The following is a 16,145-nucleotide window of genomic DNA, read 5'->3' as shown; positions in this document are numbered from 1 at the left end:
ATGTGCTATATTTTACTCACCAAAGATGTCTTCTTTGCTCAGGACAGTTCCAGTGTCAGGGCAGAGCAGCTTGGCCCCTGTCCCCTCACCCAACAAACCCCAGGCCCCCTGACGCTGGCACTCTGCTGACACCAACTCTCCCATCTCCTCCACTAGGGATGTTAGCCTCTGGATCAAACTTAACAGGATAAGATAACAGATTTTTATATGTGACTTAATGATAAGTCTAGTCTAGTGTGAAGTTCTGTTTTGCTACACAACATTGATGCCAGTAAAAAATAATAAAAAAAAAACTAATAGAAGCCTTACACTTGCTGGAGCAGTTCATAGGAGGGCTGATTACTGTTGTAAACCTTGGACAGATGTCTGGTGCACTCTCTGAGCTGGGACATGAACCCACTGTGGACTCTCTGCTGGGCCTGCTGCTCTCGCCTCAGAATCTGGGAGAAACCAGTTCCATTATTGACTAAACTGTGTTATTTTACCTGCTTGTCCGCTAGGAGTTACAATACTTTGGTTTGCTGATTGTAAAATGTTGATCATGCATTACCACCAGGATTACTTTTTCTGCCTAAGACAAAAATCTGTTCACTTGCATTCAGCAAAGTTCTTCAACCAATGAGGGATGCACAGGTGTGTGCGTAAACCTGCAGCTGATTGTCGAGTAGGGTCCTCAGCTGGGAAGCCAAAGACTTTCGCCGCACCACCTCTCTCTCCATCTCCCTCCTCAACCTCTCGTAACCCTCCCCCACCTTCTCGTCTGTGATCAGGCGTGGGTGGAGTAACTGCAGTTTCCCAAGCACTCCCTGGTATAGCTCCTTCACCTGGACACACACAGACACGCATACCGAGAGCCAAGTGAGTGACACAAAAACATTCTCAGGCCGTGTGCAATCAGATTACACATCTAACCCCACCCTAACGCAATTAGCACGCATCTAACCAACTTGGGTGAGACGCGCATGTTTGCGGGATGAAATGTGCCATCTCCCCTTACATTTTTATCACCCAGGGTGTCCTGGGGGCTGTAACGACGATCTGTCTTCTACGATGCAGACAGCAATTTCATGCTGTACAAACAGGAAGGAGGCATTTGTGTGAGACACTCAATCTGTTTGAAAAGAGTTGAATCTTTATCACTGAGTTGTGCAAAGAAGAAGAAACTGGTGGAAGGAAACAGGAGGGAAAGATGAGGGGGTTTGTGATTCGACTGAATCAGGGTGTGTAATGGGTATTTTGGATTCAATCTTCAATCCCGTAGAATGCACCTTCACATGCATGAAAAGGTGCATTTAACGTTCCGTTTGCGCTTTGTTGTAAAGTTGTTGCCTTTCTAAGGTTTCGTACACAACTTAACGGACGTCAAAGAAATACTCCCAGTGAATGCACACCGCCCCACAAGATTACAGTCTATTACCAGCTAGCACAAACAGTATGTTCTGCGACTACGTGATAGGAAATTACTTTTTATACAAGCGGGCAGCAGCAGTCTGCATTCAGCATTCAAAAGAGGGAACTAAAAGAGCTTCTGTTTGCTCAGGAGGCAACAAACTGACGTGCAGAGCTGAAACCTCCTTGGGGTACGATTTATTCATTCCAGCTGATCATGTTGTGAATACAATTGTGTATTTGTATGCTGAGATGAGATGACGATAAAAATAAAAAATAAAAACTTTACCTTTTGATTTTGTTGTTTGCTTGTGCATTGATTCACTGAGCTGAACAGCCAATCAGAGTGAGACCTATCACCAACGTTCCTGATTTGACATGCTGAATATATGGAAATGTTCCTTATGGGGTCAGACTAGTGACATTAATGGGAAAACACAGGGGGAAAAAAAGGATCACAGATGCTCGCCGATGCCTGCTTTTACTGGTAAATTGTCAACAGTTGGCTCAATGAGTCACGGTCACATGGAAGATTCTGCACCTGGTCAAGATAACCTGGCTTATCTTTTTTATTGTGCTCTTCTTTTTTTAGTCAAGAAAGAAGTACGTTTGGATATATTAGGTTGATTTTGTTACCCTTAGACAGAACCAACGTTTCTATTTTTGTTTCCAGACCTTGCACTAAGCAAGAAACCACTTCTTTGGTAGCTTCATAGACTTTGTATGTGAATATATAAATTACATCTCTGGATTTCAGTAATGCAGTAACATGATATGTACAGAGTGTGCAGTAGATCCTGGACATTGCACACAAAAAAGAAATTATATAAATTTTTCTTTATTGGCATTGAGACGGGATAAACAAAACTTTAAAAACTGAAAATAAAAAATAAAATCTTTATGAGACAGAAACAAAAAAGTGCCTTTTTTCATATTTTAAGTAAGAGCATGTATGGGGAACACCCAAATATATGTCTTCTATCTGTGGTTTCCCTAGACCAAGCTAAAATGTCTGTGGAACCTTACTCTGGCGTGATTTCTGAGATGGCATAACAAGGCTTGTTTTCTGCAGATATCTCTGCACGCATATCAGAGAATTGTTAGCTAGTAGCCAATTATTTTCTGGTCATATGTAGTTACTTTTACTTTTACCTGAAATATTCTGTTACACAGCACTGTCTTCGCACAAGCTCTTATTGTCTTCAAAAAAAAAACAACAAAAAAAAATGAAAATCGACAGTTTTGTTTATCCATTCTCGATCCCAAAAAAAAAGCCTTGAATTTCAATTTTAATTTGATGGATTTTAAAATGAAAGTCAAATAACCACTAATTTTTTGTTCTTAATGTCCTTTTCTGAACGGAAAATTCAATGACCAAAACATACACGGACCCATTTCCTTTCAAGAGCTTTCTCTGCTGAATAAATGGCATAGATCTGGGCGTGTGAAAGGAACAGTCCCTTTATATACAATATGTTCAATTTATATTTAAACCGACAGCTGCAGACCTCAGTGGTGAGCTGTCCCAGCCGTGTAGTGACAGACAGACTCTGCTTGAGCAGAAGGCTGTAGAAGGTGTTGCTGCTGAATGCCTCCAGATCCACTTGGTGCTCGTAATCCCAGAACTCCTCCAAGCTCTCTGTGCAGACTGCAGTACAACAGACAGATGAAGACAGAGAGCAAGAGATCATACATCAAGATCAATTACATTTAAAGCCAGTAATCTCTCTCTCTCTCAAGGAGCACTTTCTAAAGTGAGCATGATGTGATACCAGCAGGAAGATCAATGAACCCGAAAATTCTACTTATGTGCACATTTTTTTGGAACGGCGAGTCTAAAGTTCACTTTTGAACCCGTTTCAGAAGTCTTGTTTTGCCCAAAACCTTTCTGGGCAGGAGATGAAAACTGTTTCGTAATATGAATGTTTTCAACACTGTTACACAGTCAAAACATAGTCTACCCCATGGTGGAAATGTTAATGCTTTATAGGGTGACAATTAAATCATAAACTGTGCATTATCAAGATATCATCCATTGATGTGATTTCCAAACTCCTGTGACATTTGGACTGTTTCCATTTTTTACTCTCAGTCAGTCACTGCATGTGATTTCAGGTATACAGTGGAACAACTGTTATCGGTTCCTTGGGCACACCACCTTAGTGTAGTTGTCATGGTTATATAAATTGCATAAGTGTCCAGGTGTTCATATGCGTTATGTGCGCACAATGTAGGTGCATTGCAATCTACAGTGAGTTATGCAACCGACTGGACTACAGGCTTTCAAGGTGTTTGAGTGGTTTACAGGCTCCAACATTCCACCTGGTTGAATGGAGTCTTGCATCATTCTGACTTGTTGGTTTCGGTGAATCCTCCTAAGTGAGATCACCCTTGAACCCTTCGATGAGTAGTCATCCATTCGATAGGCCAACTGCAACAGCCGATAATGTGCTTTGATTGGCTCCTTCTCCGGCCATCCATATTCCCGGAAAAGGATCTACGCATGAGACAGATTATTTTTAATGTGAATGGTTCCTGGGACATGTATTTAATATGTCAAGTGTGTGCACACTAACCAGCAACGTAACACATAAACACAGGATGATCACAGATCCAAACAGCAATCCTCCGGTCACCAGCCAATCTGGCCGGAGTAGGAGGTTGCGTCTCCTACTGATTCCCACCCTGGTCACATGACGGGGGATGGTGGGGAAGAAGGGGCCGTGCTCGTAACACTGGCCACCTGCAGGCATCACTCGCACATACTGAGTAAGAACAAAAGTAGTGGTAAAAGTTTAGTGACACAGACAGCTGAATCTAGATATGTGGATAGACGACAAGGCTTGGTACCAGAAGCTTTATGATGTTTGTTTGCACTCTGAGTAGTATTGACTTATCATGTTTGGGTTGGTGTTGAGGTCAAAAGCGGTCCCAGTGTTCAAGAATTATGAAGGATGTGCTATAAATCAAAGTTTGGACAGATGTTAGAGCGCAAAGTCGAGATGTTGCTGAACTATTCACCCGTTTAGACAGATGAAACCATTAAATCAGTCATTACTGTATTCAGGCGGAGCTGATTTAAATGCTGCCAGGTCGTCAGTATTTTCTTCCCCGGGATAAATAGTATCAACAATGTATTTTTATTATCCATTGTAATTTGCAAAGTAATTAAAACTGTCTCTGATACGCAATGGAGTGAGACGGAAAGTAGCAGAGCCATAATAGTGGAACGTAAATTTTGTTTGACGTAGAGTTTGTTTATCCCGTGTGAATGCGCCACTTTAAACACAGACGTAGGGGGGTAATATCTGAATCACAGGACGTCCTCAAGTAAAACTAATCCTGTGCTATCAAAAAAACAGATGTTCAGATGATGTGCTCCATCCGAACATCAGATGACCACCATTGGTCTCTGCACGTTCCTTCATCCCATCCCCGTGACCCTCAACCCTTCTCCTTCCACCCCTTACCTTTCACTCCCCCCTGACCTGCTCAGAATAAATGGTGTAATATACAACAATATTTTAACTGTCCATTGTGTGAAATCACCTTCAGTCATGCTTGTGTTTTTCATTCCCCAAGAGCAAATGGAAGTGAGGAAACTCATGCCAAGTAGGGTTCAGGGGTCAGATTATAAAAGAACATGATTTGTTTCAACAAACAAAGCCAAAAATGTCAAAAAGTAATACTGCAACAGTAAATGTTGACAAGGACACCGCTGATGCTAGGAATCCAATTGGATGTGGGATATTTTCTGTAACTTCATAGGGTACCTTTAATACTTATACCGTTTTAGGTTTAGTTACCATGTGCTTGTGTTGATGGCTGCTCAGAGTAAAAACGTAGGCTCCAGGCTGGTTAAAGACCACTGAAAAGAAGTCAGGAGGGGTCCAAGACAGCGTCAGCTCTTCTTTTAGCTGTCTGAACGCACCCCAGTCAAAGTCGCCGTTTGAGTTGTACAGGTTTTCACTGAAATTTTTTAAAAAAGACTGAGTGTATTATTAACTAAAGTAAAATATTTTGCAACAAAAGATCTGACTTACACGTCATACTGGGGGTAGTGATGTGCGTCGACAGTAAACAGTATAACGTCACCCAAATGGAGACACGCTGTTGGGTTCAGAACTCCAGTTATGCTTGAGTCTCTTTCCTCTCTCTTAACACCGCCCTCGTCTCCGCTCCTCTCTCTGGAATCCATTTCTCTGCTTCCACTTTCATCCTGTCTGACCTCATCGTCGTAATCTTCCTCTGAAAAACAACAGGACGGCGCCTTTGTTTTTTTTTGTTTCCAGGTACATTCATTATAATTTGTGTCGTCTTAATGAGAAAATATAATTTTGGTGCACAAACCAGCTGAGCTCTGAGAGTCCCACTGTGCGTTTTCAGGAAACAGTCGCTGGAGCTCCTCTGGGACGCCACCGAGAAGGCCGAGGAAGCCTGCCTCTAATCAGACGACAGGAGCAGAGAGACAGATGGAGAGAAAAGATGATGCGAGCGAGAGAGCAAGTCACAAAGAAATCAAGTGCCAGACAGACAAAAGGCCATTGTCAGTCGTGTTTGTGAATGTGTGTCTCAACCTGACATGCGAACAATGTAAACAGGACGTGAGGAAGTGAGATGGCTGTTGCACTGCAGAGTCCCCTGGGAGTCCCACTGTTGGAAAACCGTCTCCAGCACACCGCCCGAGATGCTCAACACCTGCATGCACACAATAACAGTGTTTACCACTAATAGGTCAATGCAACACCAGAGACACTTTCCTTAAGCTTTCACTGTTGGGGAATAAAAGACAGCATTGTATGCACTGTCTGCTCAGGTATTTCAGCTTTAGCTATCCATTATGTTCGTTCTATGAAAGTTTCAGTGAGATGGTATCAAGATGGAGTAAAAATAACATATTTTTGGATATGTAACATCAGCTCTTTTCACATTGCCCTTTGATGTATATATACTGTATATATAGTGTTGCTGATGGGATCACCTGACTGGCATAGCTCCACACCAGTTCCATCTCTGTACTGGACCGGCACTGGAGCTTCAGTTCAATAGCTGACCTGCTTCTGCACAGGCCTCCACATGCAGCCCTTCCAGGAGGTTCTCTACAAACACACAGACCCAGTTCCCCATCATAGCCTCGGTAGTCCTCTGCAGTTTGGCACACCTACGCGAAAAGCAATCATCACAAAGCTCAGATCGGCTACAGGCTTTATTAGTAGATTTTAAACAATGAAAATACTAAAAGTCAGAGAGAGTTGGTTAAAATAGATTTAATATAACGCTGCACCAGATAAACATCAGGTTCATTGAGTAAAGGGCAAAGACATCTAGGTTGTACTCATTAGCCTTGTCTATGATTGTAGAGTGTGTTTAACTAGTGAGTTCTGTAAACAGACCACAGTTAAAACTGAACTTGGATCACATAGCTTCAGGGTGGGTTTCCTGTCTAGTGTCATTTTGTGAAAGACAGACCAACTACCTTTGCCCTACTTCTGCCGCGTATATCAGAGTGCGATTCAATTTTGCGAGGCCTGACCTGCTGCCTGCAGTGAAGGGACCACTGGTTCTTGTCAAAGCAGTCTCCGTGTTGCGTGCGGGTTTTTCCGTCTCTGCAGACGTCGTACATTTGTTGCACGCACATATCTCCGTTGGTGGTGGGTTGGTAGCCGATGGTGCAGTGGCACTGCCCATCACTAAGCTGCAGGACATAAAGTGGGGTACGGTTCAAGCTGCTGTCAGTTTGTGCAAACTGTGGCAGACTGGTCATTCAAAAGCAGACACACTAAACTCTAAACATGACTGCATCCTTAATTCCATCCTTCCTTCCTCTATTTATTCTACATTGCCTCTGGCACAACCACCCGTGCAACAGCCACAAAGAAATCTCATTCCCTTTAGTCTGAGCTGATGAGAGGAGACCTCAACACCTATGCTCTCTGCAGCAGGAAAGGTAACCGGACCCTGCTGTGAGGGAAGTTGATCTCCATCTCTTTCAGCTTTAAGCTACAGATTGCTTAGTGTTTGTCAGAGACGGTGAGGAAGCTGCACGCATGACTGTATACGAGTACACACTGTATCCCAGCTCTTTATGGTTACACAAAAATATAGACTAGAGAAGTTATCTCAAAGATCTTCTTGAGGTTAATGGAATAATGGATTAACTCAGAATAATAGAGGGAGTGTGTGAAGTACTGCGATCTTAGGATTTCAGGGTCATGTTGCTACACCAGAGGAAACATGAATAATCTTAACCCGCCATCTGATATGTCTATGATGATGAAAAATACTCATGATCAACACCTGGAATCTCTGTCCTTCTCCTCTGCAGGTACATGTGTCCTTGCCAGACAGAGGCTGCTGGGCCACAGGACCACAGGGAATGGGGGCATGAGAGCCTGGTCTGGGGCAATAGTGGTGTGGAGGACACTTCAAACAGCTGTCTAGGGACACAGCTCCAGTAATTGGCCTATAGGTTCCCTTAGGACAGGGGACTGGAGCGAGGCTCCCGTGAGGACAGTAGAAACCTAACAGAAACATGAATATGTGGATTTCTTTTTTGGTATTCTTTGCTGTTGTCATGTCGTTTAAATAATACAAATGGCATAGTGTGCAGTCAGGAAAGCCTACCTGGCTGGCAGAGCAGCGTCTCCTGGATATTTTGACTTCCATGAGGCAGAATTAGCAGCGGAGAAGCAAACAGACATCCAAACAACACGAGTCTGCCTCCTGGTGCCATTGTTAATATGTCCAGCTACTCAAGAAAAATTGCCCTCTTCCAGACTTGGGGGAAAAATTCATGGCACATCATGCCATAGATTCTGTTTGCTCGCTCCTTTCGTAAAACTCTCCCATCTGCTGCTCCTGCACATATGACCTGAGCTGTCCCTTAGTAGATGGAGCTGCAAGGTAAGTAGTTGGCTAGTTAGTCTGCATAACTTTCACTGGCTCGCTGAATGATTTATGAGGCCAGTAAGGTAAGGTGACAGTGAGAGTGGGGTGGCTTGGAACAGAGTACAGCTGCCTGGTGCTGCCGGATCGCATTACCGCATTTGTTCTTCTCAATCCTACCGTGATACTGATTAATGATTTTGACTCGCTGTGTACATCAACACAGCTTTGCTTTAGAGGAGTCTACTGAGCATACCCAATCCCCAGATATAGTAGCCGGAGTTATGCAAGCTGGCCGCTGCATCAGCTTCACCTGCATATTTGACAAACAAGCTGAATGTTAATATTGTTGTCCATTCGTGTTTGCTTAGTGATAGCGTCTCGCAGCCGAGTGGGAAGGGAAACAAGACTAAGGTCAAGGTCTGTGTAGCTTACAACTGACCGTTTACATCAATAAATGTAATTTTTATCTGCCAGTTAATTGAGTGCGTAATTTATCTTACATAAACTCATGTTTTTGTTGACCTTTGCTTTGTTTTGTGGCAACATTTTTTTTTTATTTTTTTAGCACAGTCAGTCCGATGTTGATTTCGGCATGCTTGTGTAAAATAGCCAAGGCCCTTTGCCCCATATTCAAATGAAACCGTCCCTGCCAGTGTGAATTTTCAGTCATTACGCATTCATTGCACCGTACGTGCTAGGACATGCAGTTTATTAATGCATGCTATCATTTCAGCGATAAGCTCATCGGTACAGACGGTGCAGTCAACACTGCTGTTTACTTGTACAGTAGCCAAAGTCTTACTCTACACTGTTATTGTATTGAAATAAATGTTGGACTTTGGCTAACTTGAATAACCTATATATTTCGTCATGGTAGCCATGGACTCTGACCCTCAAATGACGACTTGTAACTTATCTCACTGAGCAGGATTCAACTTTCACCCATATATTCATGTCACTGGTGGAAAATCCCTCCCTAACTGCATTCACAAATGCACATCGGATTAATTAGAGCACGGACAGGACATGGAAGATATTAAGACATTTTATAGTTACATGTTTATACATTTACTGGTACCAGGAAATTTTCTTGTTTTGTAAGGAGACATTTTGTGCAGAGTCAGCAGTGTTTGCTTGGGCTGCTTTGTTGATTTGTAAAACTCTTGATTGTCAAGCATCCAAAACCTTCAGTTGATAATCAAAGCGGTGTGGGCCAGTCCAAAACTCTGTGCCATTATTTCTTCATTCAAAACACTCAAAGCAAACACAGACACACAAACACACAAAAAAATCCCTCTTCAAACCGTGCGTAACATTTAAAAAGCCGTAACCTGCGCTGCGGCTAAAAAACACGAACTGAACTTGTGTAAATATTCGTGTATTTCTAGATAAAAGGGCCTTTGACGTAAAAGAAGCCAGAAATCCAGCCAAATTTCTTATCTCACTGAGGACGTACAAACTTGAACTTGCTGAACCACACAGGGTTGCTCCGATTAACTTGAACCTCATTTATTCAGATCAAGAGCGCGAATGCGTTGGCGACTTATTTGATTCTGTTATTAGAAGTATTACAACAGCACACCTCAGCCTCTCGCTGTGGCATTTTTATTCTCACCTGATCACTGATAAAACGTACCTCCTCCCTCTGGCACGCCGTTAAAGTGGGGCATCCTTATCAGCGTGACATCATTTCCTTAAATCAATGCGGCGAAAACTCATTGAGGTTTTATGACAGTTTTCACATAGCTTCACTGTGTGTGTATGTGTGTGCGTGTGTGTGTGTGTGTGTGTGTGTGTGTGTGTGTGTGTGTGTCCAGTTGAGTGTGTATGTACATGTTGTGCTCCGTAATCACTGTGACCCTCCACGTGTTGACTGTTGACACAGGCAGCCTCTCTGATAACAAGGGCCTTTATAAGCTGAATGGGATGAGACGTCGCTCTGCAGACCCCTGATTCTCAGGTAAAGACCAACATCTCTTTTGCACAATGATTTTCTTCTTGCTCTGAGAACGGAAAGTGTGTAAAGGGAGGGGGGGTTATAGATCATTTACGGAAGTGTTCACATTTGTAAAGAAAATTCTAATGTGTTTCTCTCATGCGTTCTTCCACAGAAAGATAAAGATGCATCTAAAAGTTGTGATCTTCACCTTGTCTTTCTTGACAACTTTAGGTATTCATCTTTCCTCACATTTGTAGTTTATTTCTTGTTCTTTTCTCTTTGATTAATGTATGTTTTCTTAATTTGTAGCATACCCAATACACAATGACTCCAGGGAGGAGACCTGGGCCGACTCAATGGCCAACCAGGCTCATGACAAGACAGACCTCATAAAAGATTTGAAGTAAGTTGCCTCAACAAAGGACTATACATTTTTAAAATCTGAACTAAATGTGCATAGATAGACCTGTTGCCGGAGTGAAATAACAGAGTGCTTCTCTTATTCTTCGAACAGCAATAGCTACAAGAGTAACATAGACAGTAGCGGCCTTTACGACCACGAAGACGACAGCAGCAAAAACCCTGTGGCGGAGGAGATGCAGCGCAAACTCAACATGGAGTCGGAGCGTCTGCGTATCCGTCTGCGCCAGGAGCTGGCTGAGCTGCGGGAGAGGCTGTCCCCGTCCCCAGCCCATCTCAGCTCCACCCTGGCCAGCATGAGGGAGCGCCTGACCCCCCTCACCCAGCAGCTCCAGAGCTCTCTCAGCAGCAACACCCAGGATCTGTGCAGCCAGCTCAGCCTCTACCTGCAGGGCCTGGAGGTAGCAGCAGAGGCTCAGGAGGACAGTCCAACCCTCTACCAAGAAGCCTACCTCTGGATGAGTCAAACTCTGGAGCAAAGCAGCTTTAAGCTAGCCAACATAATCAACGACTTCCACAGCGCAGTCAATGGAGTGATTGAACACATGAAGCACGCAAGTTCTTCTGAGGAAGAGGTAGCCACGTCGAAGGTCTGTCAGGAAATGAGCTCCAGATTGGGACAGGAAGTGAGCTCGCTGAGGGAGGAGGTGCAGAGCAGGGTGGGGGCTCTCAAGACACAGCTCTCTGTTCTACTTGCATCTTCGCAGCCTCATAAAGCTGACATGACAGGCAGTGTGGAGCAGTTCTGCCAAAATGCGGCCCTGCAGAGTCAAGCGCTTCAGGCCCAGATGGAGGGCGTGTTCAAGGGCCTGGAAGAGGAGTTGGAGCTCCACCGAGCCTCCGGCTTCTCTCTGTCTTCTTCCTTACTCACGCAGCCAGACGGTTCCTTGCAGGAGGAATTCTCAGTCAAACTCTCGGCCCTCATTCAGGACATCCTCCACTCACTCCAGTGACCCAAACACAGTCATTTTGTTTTTTTACCTGTATCCTCTAGCACCAGCACAGAGAGTAACCTGTAAATATTTTTGAATGTACAAAATTAGATTGATATATTTGTTTGATTCTATATGTAAATGAGCGAGTTAACTGTCAATATGTGTTCACTGTACCATGTACAAAGCCATTACGTTCTGCTTCTGAAGAGTAAAGTTCTTTTGTTCAGAATCTGTCGCAACTTTATTTAACTTTTTATTAATCATCCACAGAGTGTCACAGTGATTTTAAAAATTTCATCTTTATTTATTTAAAGGATACATTCCATATTCTTTTTAATTTCCTCGAATGTTTAAAAGTGCTTCAAGCAACACAATGGAGATCCTGTACAAGACTTCTATATTATTACAGAATAAAAAACAAAATAGACAAAGTTTACTTCCATGAAACATTCAGATTGAGCTTTCTACAGCTTAGGTTTGGCTTTTCCTTCATAACCGACAAAGTATAGGCAGAAAAACATAGAAAAGAATCCAGGTAGGTTGCTTGGTTTCCATGAACATTTCTGGAAAACCCACATAATCATATCAATAACGTTGTTTCCTCAAACCCGGTAGTACTTCTTCAGGGCAAACCAGCCACCGAGGACCAGCGCCACAGCGGCAGCGGTCCCGAACACCACCCCCACCACCAGGCCCGTCACATCATCCTCGGCGCTCTCTGGAGCCATGTTGTTACCTGAAAGACGCGAGCAAAGATCAATAAAGATTATTTTAGGGTGCGGTTGTCCAAGGTGTGAACACGTCTAGACATTTCTGTCTATGAATTAAAATGTACTCACTGTAGGCAGCTGCACTGGGCGTGTCTTTTGACAAGGAAGACAAACAACATGATCAGTTAAAAAAAAGTTTAATAGTGATGTTAACTGAAGTAAAACAAAATAAATTCGCACCTTCTCTGGCAGTGTACAGTGGTCCGACAGATACCGTAGCAGATTCGTTACTTTCTTCTCCAAAAGGAGTCAAAGATCGTTTTCTTCTGGAGTTACAGGCCTGGAAAAACCATCCAACAGTATTTAGTCTTGCATATGATAATAACAATAACAATAACGTTTAGCTCCTTTGTTCTATGTTATATTAAAATTCATTCCCAAATAGGACAAAAGTGGAGTTTGAGGCGATAGCTCTGAACTACAAAATCCCCAGAAATAATCTAGCCTTTGTACCTTTACCTTTGTAGTTCCCAATATCTTCCCCCCTCATTTCTCTTTACTGGCCACTATTCAACATGCTGACAGCAGAACTGAAAACAGTTCAGACGAATAATAAATTGTAGCTAAACCATGTTCTCAAAACGTTCTGTGCTCTGGACATATTTCCAGTGGTAACTTTTAAAAGTTGCTTTTGCTTTACTTTCCCTGTTGTCTTAAAAGCAGACTTGTTTGTTCTCTACTTACAGACAGCAGCTCCTGACATTTGGTGGGCTCGCACAGCCTCAGTATGCAGTGCAGATAGATGCTGGACTTTGCCTGGTCACGGTGCTGAACGAATCGGAAAGCCTCAAAGTCAAACCGGGCGACCTTGGAAAGGCCATTGCTCGTCACGGTCGTCCTTTGGTCCGTTGAGCAGCTGGTAGACAGCACGATTATACACCACAGGGTTTTAAAAGAAGCACAAAGGTCACATTTTGTATTTAGTTGTATATCGTTGCTTTGCTCACCCTGTGAAAAAGTTGTGCTGCTCACTCTGGGACATGTTGTAAGGAGACGGGGTACCAAAGCAGTGATCCAGCAGGACATTGAAACTGAAACCAGGAAAATGAGAATTGATTTATTTCCAGTGGTGGAAAGTAATTAAGTGCATTTAATCATGCGCAATCTTCTGCTACACTGTTCTTGATATTGAACTTAATTAAGTTTTCAAAACATTAAGCTTAAAGTAATCTATTATCTGGACTTCATGCGAGTTTTGTCTGTGTGGTGATGCCTTTGAAATAAGGCTCTATAAAAGAGCATTAATGCATTCCTATTATTACTATTATAATTACAACATCAGCAAAATATTGGCACCACATGTGTAATGAATGGATTTCAGAACCCATTTCTCTACCATGAATGAATCAGGTTGATCGATTTGGGTGGATCGAATATCAACTTCAATGTGCTCCTCTCCTCTCTGAATGCTAATTAATCGGGGCATTGTTTCAAATGCCATTACCAAACTTTCTCGCCATTAAATACTAAATGCATTTAAACAATTTTAAACAAGAAAGATATGAGCTGAATCTCTCTGACGTTCAGCTAAACTTTAGAATTCGCTATTGACAGTAGAAACACAAACATTTTAGCTAGTATAGTTGAAGTAGTGAGGAAATGTGAGTTCAGTTCAAGAAGTTTTCTTCAGTGGATGGTGCAATCTAATAAGTTGTTTTAGCTCATTGAGATCAAGTTAAGACAAGAAATTGAGCATGTTTGAGATGCTTATTGAAACAGGGGAAAGGGAAAGTTCGGGAAGTGCGGTGCTTTGTCCATCTCTGATCATTTTTATATCGGTTTCATCATCACAATGAGCTGCCAGTTCATTTTAACAGGATTCACTTACTTTCCTGTGAGGTTAACAGCCTTGACCTCCACATAGATCCTGGTTCGTAGCTCGAGTCCTGTCGGAGGCACTGATAATCCATACCCATAGTCAGACCCCTGTGAAAATAGGGCATCAGAGTGAAACTAGTCAAGAGAAAAATCCTTAACGTGTGTCTAAATGAGCTGAGTGTCAAACGGTACCGACATTGAAAACCCTCATCATTAGTGTGTCGATGAAGGTTCCGTTATTCTCGCTGGTTGCCACTGAGACTGAGGAGCTAAACATCATGGAAAAGGAAACAATCAGATCAGATTTTTAGTGTAAATAGTCATAAAAAAAATACATTTTTGCCAAATGTAGGTATTCCTAATTACTCACGCTACAATCTCTGTGTTGTTTATCAGGTACTCCAGCGGGTAGCGGCAGGAGAAGTGATAGTAGAGGTCAGTAGAGTAGCTGATCACCCCCTGGTCTGATCTGGGGGTGTCAATGTATCCTGTGATGATAACTGACTGGATGCTTGAGAAGGCGCTGAAGGGGCCTGAAGGGTCAGGGGCTTCGTCCACGATCTGAACAAGATGGCAAAGACACATAATCATTACCTGAGCTGCTTATGCAGCAGACCACCCATTCAACATCCGATTAGAGCTCCAGCTTCCATATAACTGCATTTTTTTTTCTCTTAAAGCTTTACCAGTAATTTATGCATGATTCAATATCTTCTCAGAGACGCTTCCTGACCTGCAGAGACTGACGACAGGGATTATCCTGACTGTCGTTGACAGGAAGCTGGTAGTGGATGACTGGAGGGTCCACGCTGGTGTCAATGGAGCCCTTGCACTTTGAGTTGTTGTGGTTCCCATTCAGCGCCAGGTCTGAGGAGTTGAAACCAGCCCAGTGAGCCGTGCACAAGTTGATCTGCAGGGTAATGACGCTGGTGCCACAGTCGACTATCAGGTCCGAGTTGTCTGGGGAGAATAAAGATAATTAAACCACTGTGGGATAAATGTGTGTTCAGAAAACTAATTGACGATTAAGAATTTAACGGCAAACACCGGCAAACCCACCTGGGGTCCTCTCGAACTGAGACGAACAGTTGAGACAGAGAGCGGGCTGCAGGAGCACAGCCAGCAGAGGGAGACAAAGGTAAAGAGTCATGACGTCCGGATGAGGCTCAGCCAGTCGAATTACTCCTGTAATGCACAGAAGGAGACAAAATAACCTCAGCGACATCTTCAGCTGAGTGAAAGCGAATGCCAACATTATAACAACAACTGTGATTTTTAGGCAGCAAGCAATTAGCACTATAGGAAAAAAAAAAAAAACACATCAAACCATGTTTTTAAATTTCATTGCTTTCTTTGCACATAGACAATTGTAACCTATGCCCCATAATTCATTACACTTAATCCTGTTAAAAAATAATTTTACACATTTTAGTATGTGACAGTCAAAGGAGCGTCTTACCTTGCTGCTACCTGAGCAGGTGTTTGTCACAGAAATACTACAGCAATGTGGCTTTTATAGTGTTCAGGACACCTTAAACCACAGCAGCGTCCCCCTCAAGCCCTCTCCTCACCTAACTGTAGATCCCCACACACACACGAATGCATGCACACACATAAGTACGCACACTTTCTCCTTGTTTGTGACGTGACTCCTCATTCAGGCAGCTCCTGGCAGGGTTTACTGTCAGATCTTCACCCAGCGGATTAAAATGTCAGCGTGATTTGCCAAGGATCCCTCGGGTTAAATACAATTGCGGCTTCAGGTTTCCCCTCCATTAAAAAAGATTATCAGAGACAACAGGTTAGAGATGCGACGTTGTCGGTTGCCAAAGCTGGCTGTTTATTTGTTTATGGATGGATCCCCCATTAGCTGTTGCTGTGTGGAGGCAAATGAGGTTCAAACGGATAAAAGTGGAGTATTTAAGATGAGATAAGATAATCCTTTAATTTATCCCACAGCGCAGGTGGAGCAGAGCTGGAATTTGA

At 43.1% G+C, this 16,145-nt stretch overlaps 4 protein-coding genes across 5 annotated transcripts; 1 reads left to right on the top strand and 3 right to left on the bottom strand.

Annotated features, from left to right (window-relative positions):
- Window positions 1-12: 12 nt before the first annotated feature.
- LOC125013849 lies at window positions 13-5,610 on the bottom strand. The gene is made up of 8 exons (XM_047594755.1): window positions 5,433-5,610; window positions 5,196-5,358; window positions 3,966-4,154; window positions 3,712-3,886; window positions 2,898-3,037; window positions 648-824; window positions 310-440; window positions 13-178 (listed from the first exon to the last, which is right to left on the bottom strand). Exons 1-8 carry the CDS (start codon window positions 5,585-5,587, stop codon window positions 13-15), a joined length of 1,296 nt encoding a protein of 431 aa, XP_047450711.1. The 5' UTR covers window positions 5,588-5,610.
- Window positions 5,611-5,948: 338 nt separating this feature from the next.
- Window positions 5,949-8,122, bottom strand: LOC125013848 (cell death abnormality protein 1). Its single transcript, XM_047594754.1, has 5 exons — window positions 8,014-8,122; window positions 7,687-7,910; window positions 6,923-7,084; window positions 6,371-6,550; window positions 5,949-6,087 (listed from the first exon to the last, which is right to left on the bottom strand). Exons 1-5 carry the CDS (start codon window positions 8,120-8,122, stop codon window positions 5,962-5,964), a joined length of 801 nt encoding a protein of 266 aa, XP_047450710.1. The 3' UTR covers window positions 5,949-5,961.
- A 2,051-nt stretch (window positions 8,123-10,173) lies between these two features.
- zgc:162608 (uncharacterized protein LOC100037332 homolog) lies at window positions 10,174-11,800 on the top strand. Of its 2 annotated transcripts, none has more exons than XM_047594214.1 (4): window positions 10,174-10,237; window positions 10,389-10,447; window positions 10,526-10,619; window positions 10,731-11,800. In XM_047594214.1, the coding sequence occupies exons 2-4, from the start codon at window positions 10,399-10,401 to the stop codon at window positions 11,587-11,589; spliced, it is 1,002 nt and encodes a 333-aa protein (XP_047450170.1). In that variant the 5' UTR covers window positions 10,174-10,237; window positions 10,389-10,398; the 3' UTR covers window positions 11,590-11,800. The 2 variants fall into 2 exon arrangements, with proteins under 2 accessions (XP_047450170.1, XP_047450171.1); XM_047594215.1 differs by lacking the exon at window positions 10,174-10,237 and adding an exon at window positions 10,275-10,293.
- Window positions 11,801-11,851: 51 nt separating this feature from the next.
- Window positions 11,852-15,710, bottom strand: LOC125013486 (zona pellucida-like domain-containing protein 1). The gene is made up of 11 exons (XM_047594212.1): window positions 15,619-15,710; window positions 15,219-15,344; window positions 14,893-15,119; window positions 14,530-14,720; window positions 14,356-14,428; window positions 14,170-14,267; window positions 13,289-13,372; window positions 13,026-13,197; window positions 12,522-12,621; window positions 12,411-12,434; window positions 11,852-12,307 (listed from the first exon to the last, which is right to left on the bottom strand). The coding sequence occupies exons 2-11, from the start codon at window positions 15,307-15,309 to the stop codon at window positions 12,174-12,176; spliced, it is 1,194 nt and encodes a 397-aa protein (XP_047450168.1). The 5' UTR covers window positions 15,310-15,344; window positions 15,619-15,710; the 3' UTR covers window positions 11,852-12,173.
- Window positions 15,711-16,145: the final 435 nt, after the last annotated feature.

Source organism: Mugil cephalus, chromosome 9 (genome assembly GCF_022458985.1).
Source record: "Mugil cephalus isolate CIBA_MC_2020 chromosome 9, CIBA_Mcephalus_1.1, whole genome shotgun sequence".
NCBI lineage: Eukaryota > Metazoa > Chordata > Actinopteri > Mugiliformes > Mugilidae > Mugil > Mugil cephalus.
This window is presented reverse-complemented; position numbering and strand designations above follow the sequence as displayed.

Coding starts and splice junctions, on each gene's coding strand:
- LOC125013849 (XM_047594755.1), bottom strand. CDS start 5,587: ATGGATTCCAGAGAGAGGAGCGGAGACGAGGGCGGTGTTAAGAGAGAG. Junction 825..2,897: donor TGGGACAGCTCACCACTGAG/GTCTGCAGCTGT, acceptor GTGTGTGTCCAG/GTGAAGGAGCTATACCAGGG. Junction 441..647: donor TACTCGACAATCAGCTGCAG/GTTTACGCACAC, acceptor GGTTTCTCCCAG/ATTCTGAGGCGAGAGCAGCA.
- LOC125013848 (XM_047594754.1), bottom strand. CDS start 8,122: ATGGCACCAGGAGGCAGACTCGTGTTGTTTGGATGTCTGTTTGCTTCT. Junction 7,085..7,686: donor GAGAAGGACAGAGATTCCAG/GTGTTGATCATG, acceptor TATGTCCTGCAG/CTTAGTGATGGGCAGTGCCA. Junction 6,088..6,370: donor TGTGGAGCTATGCCAGTCAG/GTGATCCCATCA, acceptor GTGTGCATGCAG/GTGTTGAGCATCTCGGGCGG.
- zgc:162608 (XM_047594214.1), top strand. CDS start 10,399: ATGCATCTAAAAGTTGTGATCTTCACCTTGTCTTTCTTGACAACTTTA. Junction 10,448..10,525: donor GTCTTTCTTGACAACTTTAG/GTATTCATCTTT, acceptor CTTAATTTGTAG/CATACCCAATACACAATGAC. Junction 10,620..10,730: donor GACCTCATAAAAGATTTGAA/GTAAGTTGCCTC, acceptor TTCTTCGAACAG/CAATAGCTACAAGAGTAACA.
- LOC125013486 (XM_047594212.1), bottom strand. CDS start 15,309: ATGACTCTTTACCTTTGTCTCCCTCTGCTGGCTGTGCTCCTGCAGCCC. Junction 13,198..13,288: donor CAGCACAACTTTTTCACAGG/GTGAGCAAAGCA, acceptor GCTGTCTACCAG/CTGCTCAACGGACCAAAGGA. Junction 12,435..12,521: donor ACTGTACACTGCCAGAGAAG/GTGCGAATTTAT, acceptor CCTTGTCAAAAG/ACACGCCCAGTGCAGCTGCC.